Source organism: Cnephaeus nilssonii (genome assembly GCF_951640355.1).
Source record: "Cnephaeus nilssonii genome assembly, chromosome: 18".
Classification (NCBI taxonomy): Eukaryota; Metazoa; Chordata; class Mammalia; order Chiroptera; family Vespertilionidae; genus Cnephaeus; species Cnephaeus nilssonii.
The window spans coordinates 11096651-11118524 of record NC_137089.1 but is presented as its reverse complement, the minus strand read 5'-3'; the positions used below and the strand labels follow the sequence as shown (position 1 = coordinate 11118524).

General features: G+C 43.6%; 2 protein-coding genes across 4 annotated transcripts in view; both read right to left on the bottom strand.

Moving 5' to 3' along the window:
- Positions 1-8004: 8004 nt before the first annotated feature.
- LOC307114286 (cyclin-dependent kinase 4-like) lies at positions 8005-9214 on the bottom strand. The gene is given in 2 exon segments (XM_079796594.1): positions 8005-8400; positions 8403-9214. Coding segments are annotated over 2 exon segments (909 nt in total). The 5' UTR covers positions 9163-9214; the 3' UTR covers positions 8005-8251.
- A 2882-nt stretch (positions 9215-12096) lies between these two features.
- Positions 12097-21874, bottom strand: part of MTDH (metadherin) — a 53520-nt gene continuing 43742 nt past the window's right edge. For all 3 annotated transcript variants that reach the window (XM_079795849.1, XM_079795851.1, XM_079795850.1), the window contains 4 exons: positions 21473-21580; positions 18225-18365; positions 15707-15863; positions 12097-15066 (listed from right to left, as the gene is read on the bottom strand). In XM_079795849.1, coding sequence (XP_079651975.1) covers positions 14996-15066; positions 15707-15863; positions 18225-18365; positions 21473-21580 — 477 coding nt within the window. In that variant the 3' untranslated portion in view covers positions 12097-14995. The remainder of the gene's footprint in view (positions 15067-15706; positions 15864-18224; positions 18366-21472; positions 21581-21874) is intronic.

Below are 21874 nucleotides of genomic sequence, written 5' to 3'. Positions count from 1 at the left end.
GTGCCCAGACCCTGACCTCCTTCGGGAAGTTTTCTCAGGAACCCTGACCCTTCTCCGGTCCCAGGAACGGGCTGAGCTGGCTGTGACATCACAGAAGATTAGCCACCTTGTTATCGGACTCTGAGCTCCTGAAGGCCGGGCTGCAACTCTGCCCTCCCCATTCCCTGTTACACTTGCAGCTCCCAGCGGCACGTAGCTATCTTCTCCCTCGTGTGTAGAACCAGCCAACTGGCGGGGTGGGAGTGGGGGTGGGAGGTGGGGGGGTGGGGTCAGAGCAGAATTTCTAGGGTGACCTGCTGCTCTCCCATATGGCTGGCAGTATTGGAATCAACGCTCATAAAGGATTCAACCCCGTCTCTGCTTAACTGGCTCAAGTAGAGACAGGCCGCCCGGACCCTTGGCTGTCCGGTTACCTTAGAACAAGAGCTTAGAGTCCTCCTGTGCTCCCCTCAGCCCTCGGTGTGCTGGCCATGGACAGGTCAAATGATGCCAGCCATCAGGTGAGGGGAATTGTAACAAGAGGAACAAGAGAGGCCAATAATAAGATGGTCTGGCATCCAAAGCAAACTGTTACTTTTTGAGGAAAGGACTTAGACCTTGGCTGTTAGGCGCTGTCCTTCTCCTGGAATCGGGTGGCCCGGCAGTTCTGTCTTGGGTTCCCTGGTGTGGCTCCGAGTGAGGGAGCTCTGTCTGAACAGCGGACACGTGGTGTGTGTCTCACCGGGAAGTAATCTGGAGCCTTCTCTGCATCGTTGTCCGACCACCATAGCTCCCCGCTGGAACTGCAGTAGCCTTAGGGTGACCCGCTGTCCCTGTTTGCCTGGGACTCTGGTGGAGGGAGAGGTTTCTGGAATGCAGGACTTCCAATTCTAAAACTGGGGGAGTCCTGGGCAAACCAGGACGACTTGGTGACCATGAGCAGCCTCCTTCCTGGTCCCCTGCAGGCCTCCGGTGTCCCCCTCTGATCCGTTCTCCCCAGAACAGCCAGAAAGAAAAGGCAAACCCCATAGGGCGCTCCCTCGCTGGAAACCCTCCGATGGCTCCTGGTGTGAGTAAAGCCAAACCACCCAACAGGTCTACGTGATTGAGGCCCTGCGGTCCCCCTGGCTTCACGGCTCATCAACACCCTTCCTTCCCCCCCCCCCCCCGCCTCCCTCCCCCCCCCCCCCCCCCCCCCCCCCCCCGGCCAGGCAGCTGCAAGGTAGGCTCCAGCCACGCAATGCGTCCTGCATGAGGCGCCCTCCTCACGCCCAGGCCTCTGCTCATGCTGGTCCCTCCAACTGGAACTCTTCTCCACGGCGACTGTGATTTGTCTGCCAAGGTCTCACCTCTGACGTCACTTCCTCCGGCAAGTCTTCTCTGATTTACCCTATTTGAGCTAGGATGTCTACATCTGTTAGGATAATTTTTGGCAATTCATAACAAAAACATGACTACTGTGGCTTAGAGGTTTACGTTCTGTCTCATGTAAAATGCATGTGGAGGCGGATGGTCCAGGGCAGTTTAGCAGCTCTGCACCGATTGGGGACCCAGGCTCCTTGCTTTCTGCATCCCCCACCTCAGCAGGGACCCACCTCATGGTCCAGGCTGACTGGCTCAGCCTCCTGTCCACGTGATGTTTTAGATTCTGCATTTGTCTAAGTAGCAAAGTGTTTTAGATTCTGTATTTGTCTCATTGGCATCCATTAATCACAGGACCAAACCAATGGCCAGGTTTCTTTTGATCTCCCCCATGATCCTGAGCTCATGATCCTGAACCACTTTCTTCTCTAAGTCTCACACCAAGTCAGTGTTTCCCCTGCTCTCAGTCACCCAGGGCCAGGTCCCAGACAACCAAGGACAGCCCTGTGCCCCACAGCCTGCTGGGATTTCTCCCCCAGGCCGATCCCCGGCTTGCCGGTCCTGCAGAAACACAGGAAGGAAGGGCCGTGACCTGTGCCTGCCCCCTTGCCCCTTCTCCGGCATCCTGACCAACCCGGAGCTTCTCCGCGTGGCTCTGCGTGGCGTGGCCGCGCCCCCTCCTCTTGGGAACTGTAATACACTCTTCTTCCAATGGCCTTAGCTTCTCCACGTCATCGCTCAGTCTGCTTTGTACATTGAGACCTGGGCACACATACAAGGTGAGCCTGATCCCTTTAGCCTCCCCTGGCCCACACAACACTGCAGAGTAGGGCCATAGCTGGTCTCCTCCCACCACTGGCTCCAGAGGAGGCGAAGAGGGTGGGTGTTGTCCCACAGGAATCAGGGTTGTGTCCTGGTCACCTCACGGCTCGCTCCCCTGGCACTCTACACGTCTGGGTTGGCATGTATCTTCTTGTCTCACAGCTGCCTGCTGCTTGTCATCGCTCCAGGGCTCGTTGGTAAGATGAGAGGCGGATCTGTCATGTTTTCTTGGTGACTGTTGCATCCCTGCACCTAACGTGATGCCGATGCTAGGATATTGCAGGTACTCAGGACTGCAGGAGTGTAGCTTGTCCACTATGAGGAACAGAGAGACATGTTCTGCCTTGTTAGTGAAGCTGCCTTCGTCTTCTCCTTTTTTTTTTAAAAAAAAAATATTTTATTGATTTTTACAGAGAGTCAGAAACATCAATAAGAAGAGAAACATCGATCAGCTGCCTCCTGCACACCTCCCACGGATGGGATGTGCCTGCAACCAAGTTACATGCCCTTGCCCGGAATCGAACCTGGGACCTTTCAGTCCACAGGCCGACGCTCTATCCACTGAGCCAAACCAGTTAGGGCGAAGCTGCCTTCTTTATAAAACGGGCAACATGCCCTAATGGGTTTGGCTCAGTGGATAGAGCGTCGGCCTGCAGACTGAAGGGTCCCAGGTTCGATTCCGGTCAAGGGCATGTACCTTGGTTGCGGGCACATCCCCAGTGGGAGGTGTGCAGGAGGCAGCTAATCGATGTTTCCAACTCTCTATCCCTCTCCCTTCCTCTCTGTAAAAAATCAATAAAATATACTTTAAAAAAATAAAAATAAAACGGGCAACACATTTGACCTGGATTTGTATTTATGTAACCATTGAACAATACTTTTCTGAGCCGCTAATCAGGCTCAGTACCGGTTCTAGGTGCCAGAGACGGTGCTGAGCGGAGAGGCACGGTCTTTCCCTCGGTACTAGGTTTATAATAAATTCCTGGCAGCAGATCTAAGCCTGGCTGGGCTCACCTTGCCTTTTCCTTCAGACGAGTTTAATCCCAGGCTTTTTACAGTAAGTGTTTAATAAATCTCCACGGAGCCTCTGGCTGGAACAAGGACAGAGCGGGGGATTTTAAGGAGTCTCATTATCATCCCGATTTCCTCTTTAAAGATGCTACTTGGTCACTCTTCCCTTTTAAGTTTTATAGCCCCCAAGAAATGAAGGAGTGAGTAATAAGGGCTGGATATAAATTCTAACTCCCTTTCCTGGAATCTTTGCAACACTCTGTACTGTTTTCCTTTGAACTCTGGATATTGCAGAAATGTCTGCAGAATAGGTTTTTTGGAGCAAGCTGCGTTACAAAGCACCACGCAGCTTTCCTGTCCCCAGGTTCTTAGATTTAAGGTCTGGCGTGGAGTGAAAGTCCCCAGCTACCATCCTCTCTCTGTACAGATTTCCCAGAGACATTTTCTCCATGCCTGCTAGCTGAGAAAATAATTCACTTCCAAATAATGACTCACTTTGTCATTGGTGCCCAGGTCTTAATTTATAAAGGAGCTGCATGGTGACATGGAGAGGCTAAAGCCATTGGAAGAATTTTTTACTTGCAGTTCCATTTATTTAAAATCTTATCTATAGAGGGAAGGCAGGGGAGGGTGGGTGGGAAGAGAGCAACCAAAGACCTTGTATGCATATATGTGTACCCCACGGACACAGACAATATCGGGTGCTGAGGCCTAGCGGGGGCGGTGGTCGGGGGCGGGCTGAAGGGCGTCAATGGGGGAAAATGGGGACATATGTAATACTTTCAACAATAAAGAATTATTTTTAAAAAATAATGAAGCCTTATCTATGCCTGGCCAGTGTGCCTCAGTGGTTGAGTGTCAACCTATGAACCAGCAGGTCATGGTTCAATTCCCGGTCAGGGCACATGCCCGGTTGCGGGGGCTCGATCCCCAGTAGGGGGTGTGCAGGAGGCAGCCGATCAACGATTCTCTCTCATCATTGATGTTTCTATCTCTCTCTCCCTCTCCCTTCCTCTCTGAAATCAGTAAGAAGATAGAAAAATAAAATTTTATCTGCTCACTGCCTTTCTTGTTTTTAAATTGAATTTATTGGGGTGACATTGGTTGATAAAATCACACAAGTTTCAGGCGTACAATTCTACAATACACCATCTGTATATTGTGTGTGTACCACCCCACGTCAGGTCCACCTGTCCTTCCTATAGTGATGGTGATAGAAAGGAATGGGTTCTAACTCGGGGTCTCTCAAACACGGCATTACCGACTTAGTAGTGTCTACGCAATGAGGTTCATAGCATGAAATGGGGTGTCAAAGAGGATACTGCATTTTTATTAATTACTGTCAGTGCAGTGGTGTCTAAAAACAAAACACCTCCTTCCTTCATTTCCTGTTGAATTCTCCATTAAAATTTTCCTTGGAAAATCCATCATTCCCAGGCCCTTGCAGTAATTCAAGTCCAGTCCCCTCCGTGGCTGCAGCCTCAACCTCATCCCTTGTCCTTCAAACCTGGCCAGGCTGTGGTGTAGGGATTTGGGGGCCGATGGAGCCTCCCCTGTGCTCCCATTCCTCCCCCCTCCCACCTGGCGTGGAGGAGGGGCTGGCAATCTAGCGTGGGGTGGGGACTCCCCCTCTTCCACACTCCAGTTTCTCTGAGGAAGCCAGCTGGGAGAGAGACGGTTCTGAGAGTTTCCCTAAATGACTGCCCATCCTCCTCTGGGGGTTGCGATGCATCACCCAGTGTTTGGTCAAACACAATCTAGATGTTGCTGCTGTCGTTAGGCGGATTATCTTCCATCAGGTGGGGTGGGTCTCATCCCATCAGTGACAGCCTCAGGGACAAGACTGAGGTCCCCACAGGGGAAGGACTTCTGCCTCCAGGCCGCCTTTGGACTCCAGGTGGCAGCAGGGACTCCTGCCAGCATTTCCAGCCCGCTGGCCCGCCCCGCAGATTTCAGACTCGCCACCTCCCACAGTCACGTGGGCCGGATCCTTCAAGTAATGCCCCCCCTCTCAGAAATGAGCTGTCAAGCCACAGAAAGACCCGGAGGAACTTAAATGCATATCACGCCGAAACCGGTTTGGCTCAGTGGATAGAGCATCGGCCTTCGGACTCAAGGGTCCCAGGTTCGATTCCGGTCAAGGGCATGTACCTTGGTTGTGGGCACATCCCCAGTGGGGGGTGTGCAGGAGGCAGCTGATTGGTGTTTCTCTCTCATCGATGTTTCTAACTCTCTATCCCTCTCCCTTCCTCTGTAAAAAATCAATAAAAAAAATGCATATCACTGTGTGAAAGAAGCCAATTAGAAAAGGCTACATAAAGTACGATGGATTCAACCGTATGATGTCTGACAGGCAAAGCTACGGAGACGGTGAGAAGATCAGCGGTTCCCAGGGTTTGGCGAGGGGGAGGAGGAGAAGAGGCAGAGCACGGAGGACTTGCAGGGCAGTGGAAAGACTCTGACTGACGCTACGATGGCGGGACACGTGCCCTAGACATCTGTCCAAACCCATGGAATGTACAACACTAGCGTGACCCTGCGGCAGACTGGGGTGGTGATGTGGCCCCTGTCCTTCCCAGCGAATGTAACGCTCTGGCTGAGCATGGTGATGATGGAGGGGTCCGTGCAGGCGTGGGGCGGGGAGTATACGGGAACTCTCTGTATCTTCTGCTCAATTTTGCTGTGAACCTAAAACTGCTCTAACAATATAAAGTCTTCATTTAAAGACTAATAAAACAGCCTGGCTGGCGTGGCTCAGTGGTTGAGCGTCGACCTATGAACCAGGAGGTCACGGTTCAATTCCCGATCAGGGCACATGCCCCGGTTGTGGGCTCGATCCCCCTCAGTGTGCAGCATGTAGGAGGCGGCCAATCAATGATTCTCCCTCATCATTGATGCTTCTATCTATCTCTCCTTCGCCTTTCCTCTCTGAAGTCAATAAAAATAAAAATTAAAAATCATAAAGCAACTGATATGCATCACCAGTTGTGATTATCATATATATAATCTCCTCTTTAAGGCCTTCAATTGATTGGATGAGACTCACATTTTGCACACACCTCCCCCCCTCCCTGCACCCTACACACACTGTGAGGGTCATTTCTGTGGAGAACCCTGGTGAGGGGCTTTCTCTGCTTCTCTACCATCACTAACTGGCCTGTTTCAGTGGCCTCCATGTGCAGTTACACATCTATTACATGAAGCCATTTTTTTTTGTTAATCACTGAACTAAAACACTACCTAAGTTGTATACAAAATTCCTCTGCAAATAGGAAGCTATTTCTGGGTCCTTACACTGTCCTCTCGACCTGTTGGACTGTCCTTTGGTTGATAACTTGTTGTATGGGTGTAGAGGAAGGACGCTAACCCGGTTTCGGCTGCTCCATCATTGAATTTTGAATATCCTATCAGTTTGGCGTTCCCCACATGGTCCAAGTTCAACCTGCAGTACCCCTTGCTTCGAACAGGCATGGATTTGACTTGCTTCTGCCCAACACTGACAAAGAAAGGAGTGAGGTCATGGGAGGCCTGAGCAGAGCCAGTGGGGACGCTGCGGGGGAGCTCCTGGGGCAGAGGCAGCAGGGGCGAAGCCGGTGGGCAGTCCGCCCGGCGGGGGCCTGTGGGCGGATGGTTTTGGCTAGAGCAGCTTCTGAATGTGGCTGGGTGGCTAACACCCTGTTCTGGGGTGGGGTGAGGACCTGCACCTCTGGTGCCTCCAGATTCCAGATTCCCTCCCAGTTTAAACTAGCCAAAGGGAATTCCTGGTTTCATAACTCAGAATCCTGACAGGTAACAAGCCATTTCATATTTTATCTGATACCTGGTATTCTTTTTTTTAAAAAAAATATATTTTTATTGATATCAGAAAGGAAGGGAGAGATAAAAACATCAATGATGAGAGAGAATCATTGATCAGCTGCCTCCTGCACACCCCCTACCGGGGATGTGCCCGCAACCAATGTACATGCCCCTGACCGGAATCGAACCTGGGACCCTTCAGTCCGCAGGCCGACGCTCTATCCACTGAGCCAAACCGGTTTCGGCCTGGTATTCTTAAGGCTAGTCCCCTCCTACCCATCTCCTGCTGCTGCCCAAAATACCTGATTTTTTCCAAATAATTTGCTTTCATAATCTGTGAGGTACTTTAAAAAATCTATTGCATTCGAATTGAAACCGAACTCAATTTGTATGTTAACTTAGGAAAGATTGTATTTTATTTTCCAAACATAAAATGGGACAGTTTTTCATTTGTCATATTGGTTTCTGTCCTTCAATAAGACTTTTCAGTTTTCACATGATCTTGTCTTTCTTGAAAATTTATTTCTAGATATAGTTTTCATTGTGATGTAATCGGAATCCTCCCCCCCCCCCCCCCCCCGCCCCAATTTCTTTTTTTAGGTGCTTATTCCAATACAGAAAGCTCTTTAGGTTGTTTTATAAAATATATGCCTTTTATTGGTTTCAGAGAGGAAGGGAGAGGGAAAGATAGAAACATCAAGGATGAGAGAGAATCATTGACTGGCTGCCTCCTGAACGCCCCCCACTGGGGATCCAGCCTGCAATCCAGGTAAACGCCCTGACAGGGAATCAAACCATGACCTCCTGGTTTATAGGTCAGGCTCACCCACTGAGCCTGGCAGGCTGGCCTCTCTTGTTTTTCTGAGTATCAGCCCCTCCAGTGTATTCCCTTCCCAGTGCTGGCAGCCTTTTATCTGGTACACAAAAAATTTTTTTTGTTATACCAATTTTTTTTTTTTAAAAGACCGTATTTCTTTGTTTTGTTTTTTCCCGTATAAAAAAGGATCCCAATATCAAGGTAAGGAAGGGAGAACAAGGGACATGCTCCTTGGCATAAGGAAACAGGAGGGCAGGAGAAGGATAATCCCCAGAGGAGGAGAGGGAGGGGAATGTCATTAAGGCAGCCAGCAAGATATTCTCTGTAAAAAGTTGGAGGAAGTGTATCCACAGCCTCAGATAAAAAGACACAGAGCGCCTTCTCAGTGGGAGGCTCTGCACTCTAGTGTTCAAAGGAAGGTAAATGACAGCTTCTCTTGGTTCTGTGCAGCTACTCCATGGCTCACTCTGGGTTACCTTCTTCCTTTTGTAGATAAGAGTGCTGCAGGGCTCGGAAGGCAGAGATTCGCTTGTGTGGGTTAAAAGGCAGCATTTCCAGCAGCAGCTGTGCTCCAGACTTCCCCATCTCCGGTATCACCGACTGCACTGGGCAGGGCCCGCTGGGGGGAAGGCTCCTCGGGGTAGAGACACATCTCGGGGCCAATCTTCCTCTGGAGGCAGCCCAATCAGGTCAAAGATTTTGCCCAATTGGTCAGCTTCAGAGTTTCCGCAGAAAAGAGGCTTTCGACGAAACATCTCTGCAAAGATACAGCCAACACTCTGCAAGTCCACAGGTGTTGCGTATGTAGACTGCAGAAGAACTTCCGGGGCACGGTACCAGCGTGTAACAACCACAGGTGTAAGTGCCATCTGGTAGCTGTAGATTCTGGCCAGGCCAGAGTCGGCCAGCTTGACTGTCCCACCACTTGTCACCAGAATATTCTCTGGCTTCAGGTCTCGGTGAACAATGCAATTGGCATGAAGAAAATCCAGGCCTCTGAGAAACTGGCGCATCAGATCCTTGATGGCCTCCACTGGCAAGCCTGGTGGGGGTGCCTTGTCCAGATATGTCCGTAGGTCTTGGTCCACATGCTCGAACACCAGGGTCACTTTGGTCTCCCGGTCAGTTCGGGCGGCGGCACATCCATCCATCAGCCTGACAACATTGGGATGCTCAAAAGCCTCCAGCCGCCTCAGTAAGGCCACCTCCCGAACTGTGCTGATGGGAAGGCCCCCTCCAGCACCTCCTCCACTGGGGACTCTCACGCTCTTGAGGGCCACAAAGTGGCCACTGTGTGGATCACGGGCCTTGTACACCGTCCCATAGGCACCAACACCAATCTCAGCCACTGGCTCATACCGAGGGGTAGCCATTCTCAGATCAGAGAAGACCCGTTACCGGGGCCCAGGAGCCGGTTTCTGCGGAGCCATACACTCGAGCTCAGTCCGGAGCAGCTGGACCGCACGGGCCGGACCATAGACACAGGCCGCAAGCTAGAGACCCCTCACCCCCACCCGCACCATGTTGTTCTACCAATTTTTAAATGTTCGTGTTAATCTCTCTTGTGGAGGAGACTATTCCATAAAGTGACCACTGCAGGACCTTCTGAGATGGATCCAAGCCGGAACCAAGATTGCTTCCCATACAGCCCGAGCCTGACTGTGGGAACCCTCCCCCGACGCCCACGCTGGTTCCTGGAGCAGGCCTTTGCCCCGATCTCAGCAAGCGTGTCGGGTATTTCCCCTTATCTGGGCTGAGTCAAGCACCAGTACCCTATCTATCCTGCCTATCCTATAGAATTCTTTAGTGTCTGCCATGTGCCTTGTATTCCTTTAATAAACTCCTGATATAATTAATGATGAGGTTTCAGCCTCTTTCTTTGTTCTTGAGGCCCTGGGAAATCTTCCCAACACACTTCTAAGACAATGCTGGCTAGCAGGTAACCCTGCCTTGATTTGATTTTAATTAGATGGCTTTAGTATTTCACTTATAAGTTTAAAGAAAAAATGCAGGATTCGGAGTGATGACTGGATTTTTAAAAAGTTACTTAGCAGTGGCATGATCGCCTTTTCTGTTCTATTTCTGTGATAAAATGTGAACAGAGTTTTGATACCGGCTGACACTTGCACCTTTTGGTAATTTCCTGGATTTTACTTGCTAACAACAGAAATGCAGCCTCCCCTTGTCCCAGTCTAAGGCAGGTTTTCTTCCGTCTTTCATTGTTGCCATCATGTCACTTTTGATAAGAAATGGGACTAGTAGCAACTTTTCCTGGTAATCCCATATAGATATTTAATTACAGAAGATTTAGAAGAGAAATAAATCACCCATACTTCCCCCATCTTGAGTGACTAACAGCTCTTCCTGTTTTGCCATACCCGTCCCCCGCCCCCTTCTTGTGGCATTTGTCAGGAAGTCTGCAGCCTCTCAACAAACTTCACGAGGAACCTGCCCCGAAGCCGGGCGCTTGCTGCTCTTCTGCCTCGTCATCCTCCTTCCTCATGGGAAGGCTGCCCTGCACTACACAACTCTGGGGGCACAATTCACGTGCACTCATTGTCCCCAAGTAGCACCATTTCCCAAAACGTCAGTCTGACTTGAGGAGGAGCACTAGGGAGGCTGCCCACGAGGAGGCTAGATGTCACTTGGGAGCCTTAGCCAGTTCCGGCACCAAGGACGACCTGGGACGAGCTGGGGCATTTGAGAGCTATTTTCATCCATGGCTTTCCCTTTTCGATCCTGTTACCAAACAACAACAAAAGTCAAGTTCACCCCCAATATCCCACTGGTAATGTTCTATTTCTTAAGCAGAATGGTGGTTTTAGGTGTTCATTTTATTATGCTTTATAATTTATATACAGGATACATATATTCATTTTAAAGGCTTTGATACAATAAATAAAAAAGGGAAGCACACATATACAAATAAGAATGCCATTATCATGGGGATGACCTTGAATTTGCTTAAGTTTTTCTTCAAATTAGCCTGTTCATAAACCTCAATACTGTAATGATTATTAGTCAACAAATATTTACAATGCACCTCATATACTTGTCTTGATGCTAGGGTTAGAAATTACTCTCTTGTTAAATTATTTAGAAAGTAGTAATGCCTTATTTTTAACCTTTTGCACTCAGATGTCGAGTGTGACGGTTATTGAATGTATCAATAATTTGAAATATAAAAAAATCCAAATAAATAAGTTTGTATGAAAAGAAACTCCAGTTTTTTATTCTACTGTCGTGCTTTGTAAAATCTGGGGTATTTAAAAAATTAAATCCCGAGTAGAATAAAGGAATCGAGAAAAAAAGCAAGCGAGTGCAAAGGGTTAAAGATTAAATATTTTACACACGTTTCAGTAATTCTATCGTAACTAGTTATAATCTCATAGTTGCAGTATACATGTGATAGGCTACTTCTTTCAGCTTTTCTCTGGAATTTAAAGCTTTCATCGAGAGGAAGAAATTTCTCCCAGAATATACTACCCATAAATTATTAGCTGCTACTTGCAGCAACATCTAAGAGATGTCAAACTTTCCACTCAGTTGGATAAGCTAAAACCTGATCTTAAAAATGATGCTTGGGTACAGCCTACCTAGTGTATGTCAACCCTACGACAGAGACAACTAGCTGTGCCTCCGCCGCTTCCTCAGTAACGGGTCCTGAAATGTTCATTTGGCCAATGACAACGCAGAATAACCACTATTTTCCATCCCTCTTTGTAGCTAGGAATCAAGTGAGTAAGTTTGTGTTGATAAGCCCATGTGGTGTGAATAATTTGTAAGAGGTGTTCTTAAAGGGGGCAGAGATGCTGATAGGACATTTCCAGCTGCTACAACTCTGCAGCCCTGACATGAGAGCCACGTGTTGAGGACAGGGCGGGGCAGCAGAGGGACCGTGCATCCCGGACCCTGCGGCGTCACGTAGCGCTGGGCTGCCTTTCCATGCGAGAGAAAGAAACTATCTTATTTAAGTTGTTATTGTTGGGGGACACGGCCACACTAACACATAATGCCAAAGGGGAGTCAACTTCTTAGCCTACACGGTTGACACGATTGGTATAATGCACCTGGTGGCAGTTACGTCTCTTGCTAACGTGAGGTAAGATGGAAGCTGTTTCCCAATGTCACGAACAGGGACACTCTAAGAGGTGCTTAACTCCAAATATTTGACTGGTAAAGCCTACAAGTGCACCTATGGTTTAAGACAGAAACATCCAGAACATCAAAAAGTAACTGATTTTATACTAGCTCAAGATGCAAAATGACTGAGAAGTCCCTCCCCATAAGAGATCTAGAATGAGCAATTTAAACAAAACAAAAATGGCTTTATTTACAATACTCAATGCATTTTACAAATAACACATTTGCATTCCCTAAGTCTTTTGGAAAGTAATTCCAGTTTGTGCAATGAGTTTACAGGAAAGACTTAAGACATCTATTAGACATCTTAAACCTAATTTCTAAGTTTTGAAAGACCTTATATTAATAGAGGACTGTTTTTAATGAAGAAAAACTAAACTCTGTAGTTAAATATTGCCCTTCAATAATTTTTAACCAAATACAAACTGGATTAGTCTATGAAATAATACCATTAGATTTGAATGTATTATTTTCACTGTCTCCCCCCCCCCCCCAACAGAATGCATGCACAAAGTAAACATGGTAAATTACACTGACGTTTTATTTTAATACTTTTTGGACTCTCTCAACTGTTTCGCTTAGTCCAGAGTATAGTTAGATGAGGTTTCCGCCTGGGGAAGCCCTAAACCACTACTCCCTGGTCCAGAACAGGGAGGAATTTTCAGTGAACAGAGACAAGGGATTAGGATGATTTTAAAGTAGTTTCTACAGGAGCCTTAATTGCTCCTCAGAACAGGTGCCCTCCAGGCCTGATGAAGACCAAAGGGATCAGTCATCTCCCTACTGACAGTTTGGGGAGCAACTAATCCAAGCCCCTGGGAACAATGGGCTCCTCCTCTCTCCCCCTCCTCCCCAAATCACTACTTGATTTTATGCCTTCTGAGTTGATGATGGAACAGTTCCTGTGTTCAGATTCGAGAAACTCCTTTCATGTCACGTAAAGACCTCTGGGACAGGTAAAGAGCAAGCAACAATCAGGCAGGAGTTTGCACCTCATGCAGGTGAACGAGAATAAACTTACTTTTCCACTTCCACAATTCATTTCTCCTTAAAAGACAGTGTCTTTAACACCTGGCATAAATGGTTGACTGGGAGATACTAAACTGGAGAAACAAAGTCCAACACTTGACATAGCCAACAAAGTTCTAGGATAAAGAAATGGTGAGGTAGAGTTGAGAGAGTTCAATTAAGTTTTTTGAGCACACATCTTTTGGCACATCCTAAAATTAGAATCCCTACTGAATTCTCCTTTGTCAGACCTTTACAAAGTGCTGGCAACATAGGAATCCTTGGATCTACTTAGGAATCGTCTATGTGAAAAGCTAACAGAATAAAGTCATTTGAAGAAATCCATTCCTCGAATGTTAGCATATTTATCCCAATATTGAAGCAAATAAAAACAATGCTATCCATTTGCTGAATTTATTTAAAACAAATCAATTTAGAAATATCATAAACAAAACTTCTGACATGTAAACATACTGCCGTGTTCCTGAAACAGATGTTAACACCCGATAAGAGTTAATAATCGCGTGTTAGGAAAGCTGTCCATTAATAAGGCCAGTCTTCAGCAAAACTAAAACCATTTTGTTTCTTTAGCTTTCCTGGACTGACAATGCAATACTATCAAATCACAATCAAAGAGAATAAAGACAACGCTGGATGGATAGATCAGTACCATTGGTTACAGCTAAACAGTTTCATTCTTGGTGCCACATAAAAACAATTAAGCCAATCACATCAAATAAATCATGGCTTTTTTCTTTATCACAATTCACTAAGTGATGTTAATTATGGTCCTTGTCAAACACGTTTGGTAAAGGCTATTTACAGTGTACATGGCTGAGCATGCACTATTTATAGTTACAAAGATACCTGCCAGTTTATCACAATAGAATTACACAGTGCCTGAAATGGTGAAACAGCTCCCACAGCATTTAAATTAATAGTTTCAAGCAGGAAACATTCCTTATTTGACCATGATTGCAATAATTACAAGAAAATTCTTATAAAAACACGAATCCCCTTCAAGAAATTGATGCATATTCTACGCACTACAGGTTAAGGCAGTAAAAAATGTATTCCTGATAACTGGAGGTCTTGACAATGTCAATTAAAGCTGTCTGACTCTAGGTTTCCATTCTCCATCATATACTCAAAGTTCTGTCTGTAGAACTAGTTTGTGAAAATTTCATTTTTATAGTCAAAAAGTGTTAGTAATGAAGAGATGACACTGGAAAAAATTGCTAGGGAAAGGAAAAATAAGTTACATTTTGCTTGAAAGTTCTCAAATCATAAACAAGAGCATTATTTGTGAGTCTCATCTTTGAAAGTATAAAACAAAGACATACAGTTTACCATTCTTAATTTAAAATATATTGTACTTTGAACAATTCAAGTAATGTAAGACTATCAAAAATAAGTTCATAAGCCATTAAGTGTCAACTGCATTTTCAATGTTTTAATTAAGAACTTTTTAAAAATTGTAAACTAAACCATGACAGTTTAGTTAAATAAATGATAAATGACTTTTTATTTGCACTTGTGATTCCTTTAATACAAATTGCTACCAACAAATATGTAAAGATATGGCAGATTATGCATTTGATCAAAGCACTTTGATTTAAGCATAAAACAGATTCAAATGGTATAAGTTCCGTGCATAAGGTCCGAGAAGTTGCCTACGAATTTGTAGGCAACCCTCTCTCTCTAAATCAGAATCCTTTATTCCTCAGTTGCAGAAGAAATAGGGCACAATCTGTTGTAAACAGGGCACTGTTGTAAAACCAGGATAATATTCTTGAATTAAGAACGTTCTCATTAAATTGAAAAGACTTTCCCAAGTGTCTTCCAGCAATGTAGTATATATATTCTGCTGACCTCTTAATTTCATAAATTAACTTTCCTTTGATTCCATTTTTATGGTGGTTGTGTTCACAGTTTTGTCTTAAAAATTGGTTTAAATTTATATAAAACTCTGTACATGTTCACAAATTATTGCATAAACAGCATAATCTTCAAGACAGTGTCTGCAAACACATGTCCTATTCAGGAAAAGAAAATTCACGTTTCCCGCCTGGCTTTTTTCTTCTTTTTTATTTGTTTTGGAGATTCCCAGCTAGTTTCAGACTTGGCTGAAAGAGAAATTAAAACAAAAATAATAATAAAAAAAACAAAAACAAAAAAACAGGAGAGAGAAAAGTTAGAAGGATAATAAATATTGTTATGTTTCAAAAATATAAAAGTAGCACCAATGAAAACATGCTTTGAAATCCACTAAGAATGCCTTAGATTTTATGTTTAAGTTTTCAAGTTCTAGTTACATGTTTTAGGTTATTCTATGTCTGCCTTCCTCTTTTCTTTCAACTCCAATGTATTATTTGGTTTAACCATATGAATGACATTTTAAGAGTTTTGACCTAGAAAAATGATGAACAATCTGCCGTTTCAAGAACATGTGCACCCTCTGCCCTGGCGGGTGTCGCTCAGTTGGTTGGGCATCGTCCTGTGCACTGAAAGGTTGCTGGTTTGACTCCCAGGCAGGGCACATGCCCAGGTTTCAGGCTTGATCCCCAGTAGGGGCGATGCAGGAGGCAGTCAATGATGTTCCTCTCACACATCGATCATTGATGTTTCTCTTTTCCTCTCCCTTTCCCTTGAAAAAAATCAACTAAAAACTACGATCAGAAGTCTAAATACCTTAGGCTTCTAAGATAGTAACACTTATAAACAGTACAGAGAGCACACAAAAGAACCAAAAATGAGATGACTTACTTTGTGAAGGAGGCACACTATTTTGCTTAGCATTTGACTTGGATTTATCTGACTCTTGTAGCATCAGTGGCACTTGGGAAGAGCTCTTGTCAGAATCACTTTTTGATAAAATAACAGATGGCTCGGTAGAAACAGCAGGTGGAAGAGTCTTGATAGGCTATTTTGGAATACAATTATTTTACATTTTTTGTATGAAATTCCAAATAAACTGAAATATCATAATAATAAGAGGCCGGTTAGCAGCAACTAAATACAAAAATGGTTTCTAGAAGCACAACTCATACCTGCCCTCTAGTGACAAAATTGAATATATCTTTACCTATTTATACAGGTTGAGATAAAAAATGAAGATTTAAAATTACAATATGTTTATTGAATCTCAAATAGGAGTAAATAATTTTCATTAACTTTTAAATTGCATGATTTTATATTTGTTAGCAATTCAATGGTTCTGTCCACACTACCCACCAACTCAACTCAAAACCTTTTCATGTGAAAGACAAAAAGAAAACCGCTAATTTTAGAACTTCAGAACTACCAGTAGGCAATACCCCCCACTTTTTCCTTCTCAAGAGATAGGAGTATCTCAAATAGCAGCAGCAATAGCTTCAGTTTCCTACCTAAGGAAAAACATGACCTCAAGCAAAAGCTGACTATGGCTATTAGTTCTGCCAATTAAAGCAACTTAAACTCAGGTCCAAATCTTCCAAGTTTTATCCAGTTTGGTGGTGATATCATAATGCCTAGGGCCTAGACTCTTGAGCTTTGCTTCTCCTCTTCAACCTATGAGCAGAAAGGAGTTAAACTGATTTGCCTCACTGAAGTCAATGAACTGTCAAAACCAGGTAATAATAGAATCTCCAATATCTGGAGTTCCCTGAGGCTTCAACAGATGAGTAAGAGATCATCTCACCCTTTAGCTTTACCTGTGATTGTTATTTTGAATACTAGAGGCCTGGTGCACGAAATTCATGCACTGGGGTTGGGGTGGTGTGTGTGTGTGTGCCCCTCAGCCTGGCCTGCACCCTCTCCAATCCGGGATCTCTCTCGCAATCCAGGGCCACTGGCTCCTAACCGCTCACCTGCCTGCCTGCCTGCCTGATCGCCCCTAACTGCCTTTGCCTGCCTGCCTGATCACCCCTAACCACTCTGCCTGCCTGCCTGCCTGCCTACCTGCCTGCCTGCCCCTAACCACCTCTGCTTGCTGGCCTGATCGCCCCTAACTGCTCCACTGCATGCCTGATCGCCCCTAACTGCTTCTGCCTCAGCCTCTGCGGCTTTGTCCAGAATGACGTCCGGAAGGTCGTTTGGTCTAATTAGCATATTACTCTTTTATTAGTATAGATAGAAACCAGGGTAAGTAATGTTTCTCCTGCCCTTTGTGCTTTCAGGCTTCTTAGTTCAAGAAAGCACCAAGGAAAAGGAAACAAAAGGAGGGAGCTGTGTGTGCCCAGATAACTGCTGGGGTTCTTCCTATTTCAGGGATCTGAAGCAGCATTATGGTTCCATTCAACTTTCTTAAGGTTCCCTGTATTTATTTCATACCGAACATATTGTTTTACTACTTATTTTTAATCTCCTTTCCTCCTCTGTTCTCTCACTTATCTACATTAATATTCTTTACAAGATGGCTTCTGAAAATAATTTAAGCAAAACATCAGAATGTCAAATGACCCTTTGTAGTCCTATTAAACCTACAAATGTGTTGAGATTGCATCCTTTTATCTAAAATACTCTCAGGGAAATAAAAGCACCCAATCCAAATAGGAAGAATGGTTACAATTGTGTTTTAGGACAAGACGGTTATGAATTCTCTTAGTGGTAATCCCGGTTCTTGTCTAAAGCTGTTTTGTTAAGCAAGTAAGCTCCACAAAGGCAGAGATTAGCTTTTGTTTCCTTTGTTCTCGGATATATCCCCAGAATCTAAAACAGTGTATTTAGATTTATTTTTTTTAATGAGTAAATAAATGAACCATTTATTTTTTTTAATGAGTAAATAAATGAACCATTCAACTCCAGTAGAATTTAATATATTTCAACATGATGTAATTCACCTAAATATAAATCAGTCTGTGTCAAGTGATCTAGACCTTCTGTAACATGGTGCCTTCTGACACATCAAAAATTTCCACAAAAGGCACATGTTTTAAGAACCTGTTACCAAATTTAATAAATGCTCCATTTTGAGAGGTTGGACCATAATCATACTATGTGCATGCTTTGGGAAAAATGCAACCAGTCACATTTTCTCTAAGCTATATATTGATCCCTGCGTGCCTAGACAGTTAATAGGAGAAAATACAGACTAGCAGATCTGATTTTGCCATTGATAGCTATGCGACTTTGGACAAGTTTGTTCAACTTCTCTAACCTCATTTACATAATGGTCCTACCTTTGTTTTTTTGTGAGGAATAAATTATTCTGAGTATTTTAAATACTTAGTACAATACTTCAATAAAATATTAATTATAATTCTCAAGTCATCAAAATTTTACTTTTTAAATATCAAAAAATCACCTGGCTATTTTTGACGAGTGTTTCTGCTGGATCACTAGTGCTTATGGTTTTCGAAGAAAAAGCTTTTTCCTGTTTTGGACGGACTTTAGAGGTATTCACTGGAAGCTCTTCTCTAATCTCTTTTTCTAATTCTTCTGGGTCCTAGAGAGAAAAGTAGTCTATTAGATGATATAAATCACCCATTTTTACTATTTAAAATCTATTTGGTTTGTTGTACTAATGTCCAGAAGATATTCCAAAAAATAACTTTAGTTCAGAACTTGTTCAAACAGCTTAAAAGAGCATATAAGAAACAATTATTCAAAAGTTTAAGTTGAGCAAGTAGCTTTGAAAGTATGTATGTTACGATTTGCAATCTGTACAAAGTTAGTGAGAAGACATCAGTTTGTTCTATGCTAAGCTGAACTCAACAGTAAAAAACCGACCAACCAGATACCATAAACTAAATAGAATTTTACTGAAAAAAGAACAAATTTAAAAATGTATTAATTTATAGGTAGGATCATGTGCTATATACTTCACACAGAACTTCATGGACACCTCATTTAAACAATGAAGAAACTAAAATTTGAAGAAAAGTCTGACTCTAAAGCTTTTATATACTTACTAGAGGCGCATCGGTGGAGTCCCTCAGCCTGAGCTGCACCTTCTCGCAATCTGGGACCCCTTGGGGATGTCCGAGAGCCGGTTTCAGCCCGATCCCTGGAGGTCAGGCTGAGGGACCCCACCTGTGCACGAATCCGTGCACCAGGCCTCTAGTATGCATGTAAGATCTTTGGTTAATCTCTTCCCCCCTCCCCCTCCCCCCGTCCCTCTGAGATTCATCAGTCTGTTCCATGTTTCCATGCCTGTGTATTGAGCACCTGCCCCCTGGTGGTCAGTGCATGTCATAGCTATCAGTTGAACAGTTGCTTAGGCATACACACACACACACACACACACACACACACACACACACACACACTCACTATATTTTATTTATTTTTATTTAAAAAAAAATACATTTTATTGATTTTTTACAGAGAGGAAGAAAGAGGGATAGAGAGTTAGAAACATCGATGAGAGAGAACCATCGATCAGCTGCCTCCTGGGGATATGCCCGCAACCAAGGTACATGCCCTTGACCGGAATCGAACCCGGGACTTTTCAGTCCGCAGGCGACGCTCTATCCACTGAGCCAAACTGGTTTCGGCACATTCACTATATTTTAAATACAGACACACACACACACACACACACACACACCCGGGACTTTTCAGTCCGCAGGCGACGCTCTATCCACTGAGCCAAACTGGTTTCGGCACATTCACTATATTTTAAATACAGACACACACACACACGCACACACACACACACACACACACACACACACAGACACACACACACATATTTATCTCAGAGAGGAAGGGAGAGGGAGAGAGAGAAACATCAGTGATGACAGAATCATTGATCAGCTGCCTCCTACACGCTCTCCTCACTGGAGATTGAGCCTGCAACCTGGGCAAGTGCCCTGACCTAGAATCAAACCATGACCTCCTGGTTCATAGGTTGATGCTCAACCACTGAGCCATGCTGGCCAGGCTTCACTGTATTTAAAAAAAACAGATCAAACTTTTTAAAAAAAGGAATATCATCAAAATACCAAAGGAACTTTCACAATGACCTTTTCCAATAAGTTGAAATTTACAGAATACATTAATCTCTCAAAATTTCCTTTAAAAGGAATTCACCTAATCTACAAGCCCAGGAAGGCCATAATCAACACAGAAATCCAGAAAAAGTTGGCTAAATGGATTTCAGGTGGTATTGCTAACAAAGGATAGCTGTCAATAACATTTCTCAAACAATTATTTAGCATAGTTGTAAATAAGAAATAAGATTTTCATATATTGTAATGTAATGGTGATATGCTGCTTTCAAAAATAAATCCAGCCCTCACCGGTTTGGCTCAGTGTGATAAGAGTGTCGGCCTGCCCAGGCATGTACTGGGTTCAATTCCAGTCAAGGGCATGTACCTTGGTTGCAGGCTCCTCCCCTACCCGGAAGGCAACCAATCGATGTGTTTCTCTTACATCGATGTTTCTCTCTGTCTTTTCCCCTTCCTTCCACTCTCTCTAAAAATCAATGGAAAAGTATCCTCAGGTGAGGATTAAAATAAAAATTAAAAAAATCCATGTAGCCCGTGTGGCTCAGTGGTTGAGCATCAATCAACCCATGAACCAAGAGGTTACCAGTCCCATTCCTGGTTAGGGTACATGCCTGGGTTGTTTCTATCTCTCTCTCCCTCTCCCTTCCTCTCTAACATCAATAAATTTATTTTTAAAAAAATAAACCCATATATATTTCCAGTAATATAGCATGTCTAAAATTAAAATATCTTTGTTTTCATCTATATCAGTGGTTCCCAACCTTTTTTTGGCCACGCCCCACCTAAACATTCCAAAAATCCTGATTGCCCCCTGTGACATATAATTCTATTATTCAAAAAGTGAACTCCTATTCAAGTGGCAGAAGCCTAAAAGGCCATTAACTTGGTCTAAACAAGCTTCCAAAGAACATAGCATCCATGAAAGAGGAAAATAAAAGAACGAAAGGACAGGTGAAGTACTGAGGAAGAACTCCCTAAGAAATTGTTTTAAAAAAAAAAGATGTGATATGAAAAAATAACAAATAAAGTTCAAAACCATATGATAAAGAACTGAAATGCATAAATGTCACAATATATATTTATATACTGTATTTGAGGCCCCTAGAACCGTAAGAAATGCAAAAAATTCACTGTTAATAACTCATTCTCAAATTGCCCCCCCGCCCCCCGTGGGGAGTGTGCCCCACACTGGGAACCACTGATCTACAATATAATCTAAAACATTTTCCCCAGATAGGAAAGACCAAAGAAAAGAAAAGGAAAACGGAGGAGCAACAGAAAGTTAGAATTTCTGTAGGTGTGAAATACTGTATGAACCTCCTTTTCCATTTCAGCACAAAAATGCATCTGGACTAATTTAGAATTTTATTTATTTACTTTTGGGTTTACAACTTGGATTTTTTTTTTTTTTTTAAGCAACAAAGGTTTTTCTTTCTTTTTTTTTTTTTTTTAGCAGTATGATGTATAAAATCTTTAAAACATTTAGGGAATTTTCAAATAAATTTGATGTGTCTTTTATCTCTACATAGTCTTAGCATTTTCTTTTCACATTTCTGCAGTAGGTGCTTACTGAATGAAGCTTGTTGTTCTGATATTCTACCTGTGCAGGAGAGTTATCGTCACCTTGCTTCTTCTTTTTCTTCTTTTTCTTTTTAGATTTCCCGGTTGAAAGAGCACCCTCTCCTTTTTCTTTATCATCATCTGAAACCTAATTTTAAAAGCAAAAGTGTTAAAAGTGAACCGATTGATTTAGTGCTCATTATTCTGAAAATATTTTGAAATAATTTCATTTATTAGGTTTAGTCTTTATTTAAATACTAAATAAGAATTAGTAACAAGCAATAAAACTGATCTAAAATTACATCTTAAATAACGTACATGAAACTTCATTCTCCTATTGTCTATGACTGACCACTTTTTCCTTACATCTTTCCTTACTTACTATAAGAGCTGTGAAAATCTTGGTTTTTAAAAATTCATTAGGTAGGTAATTTTGTTTTAT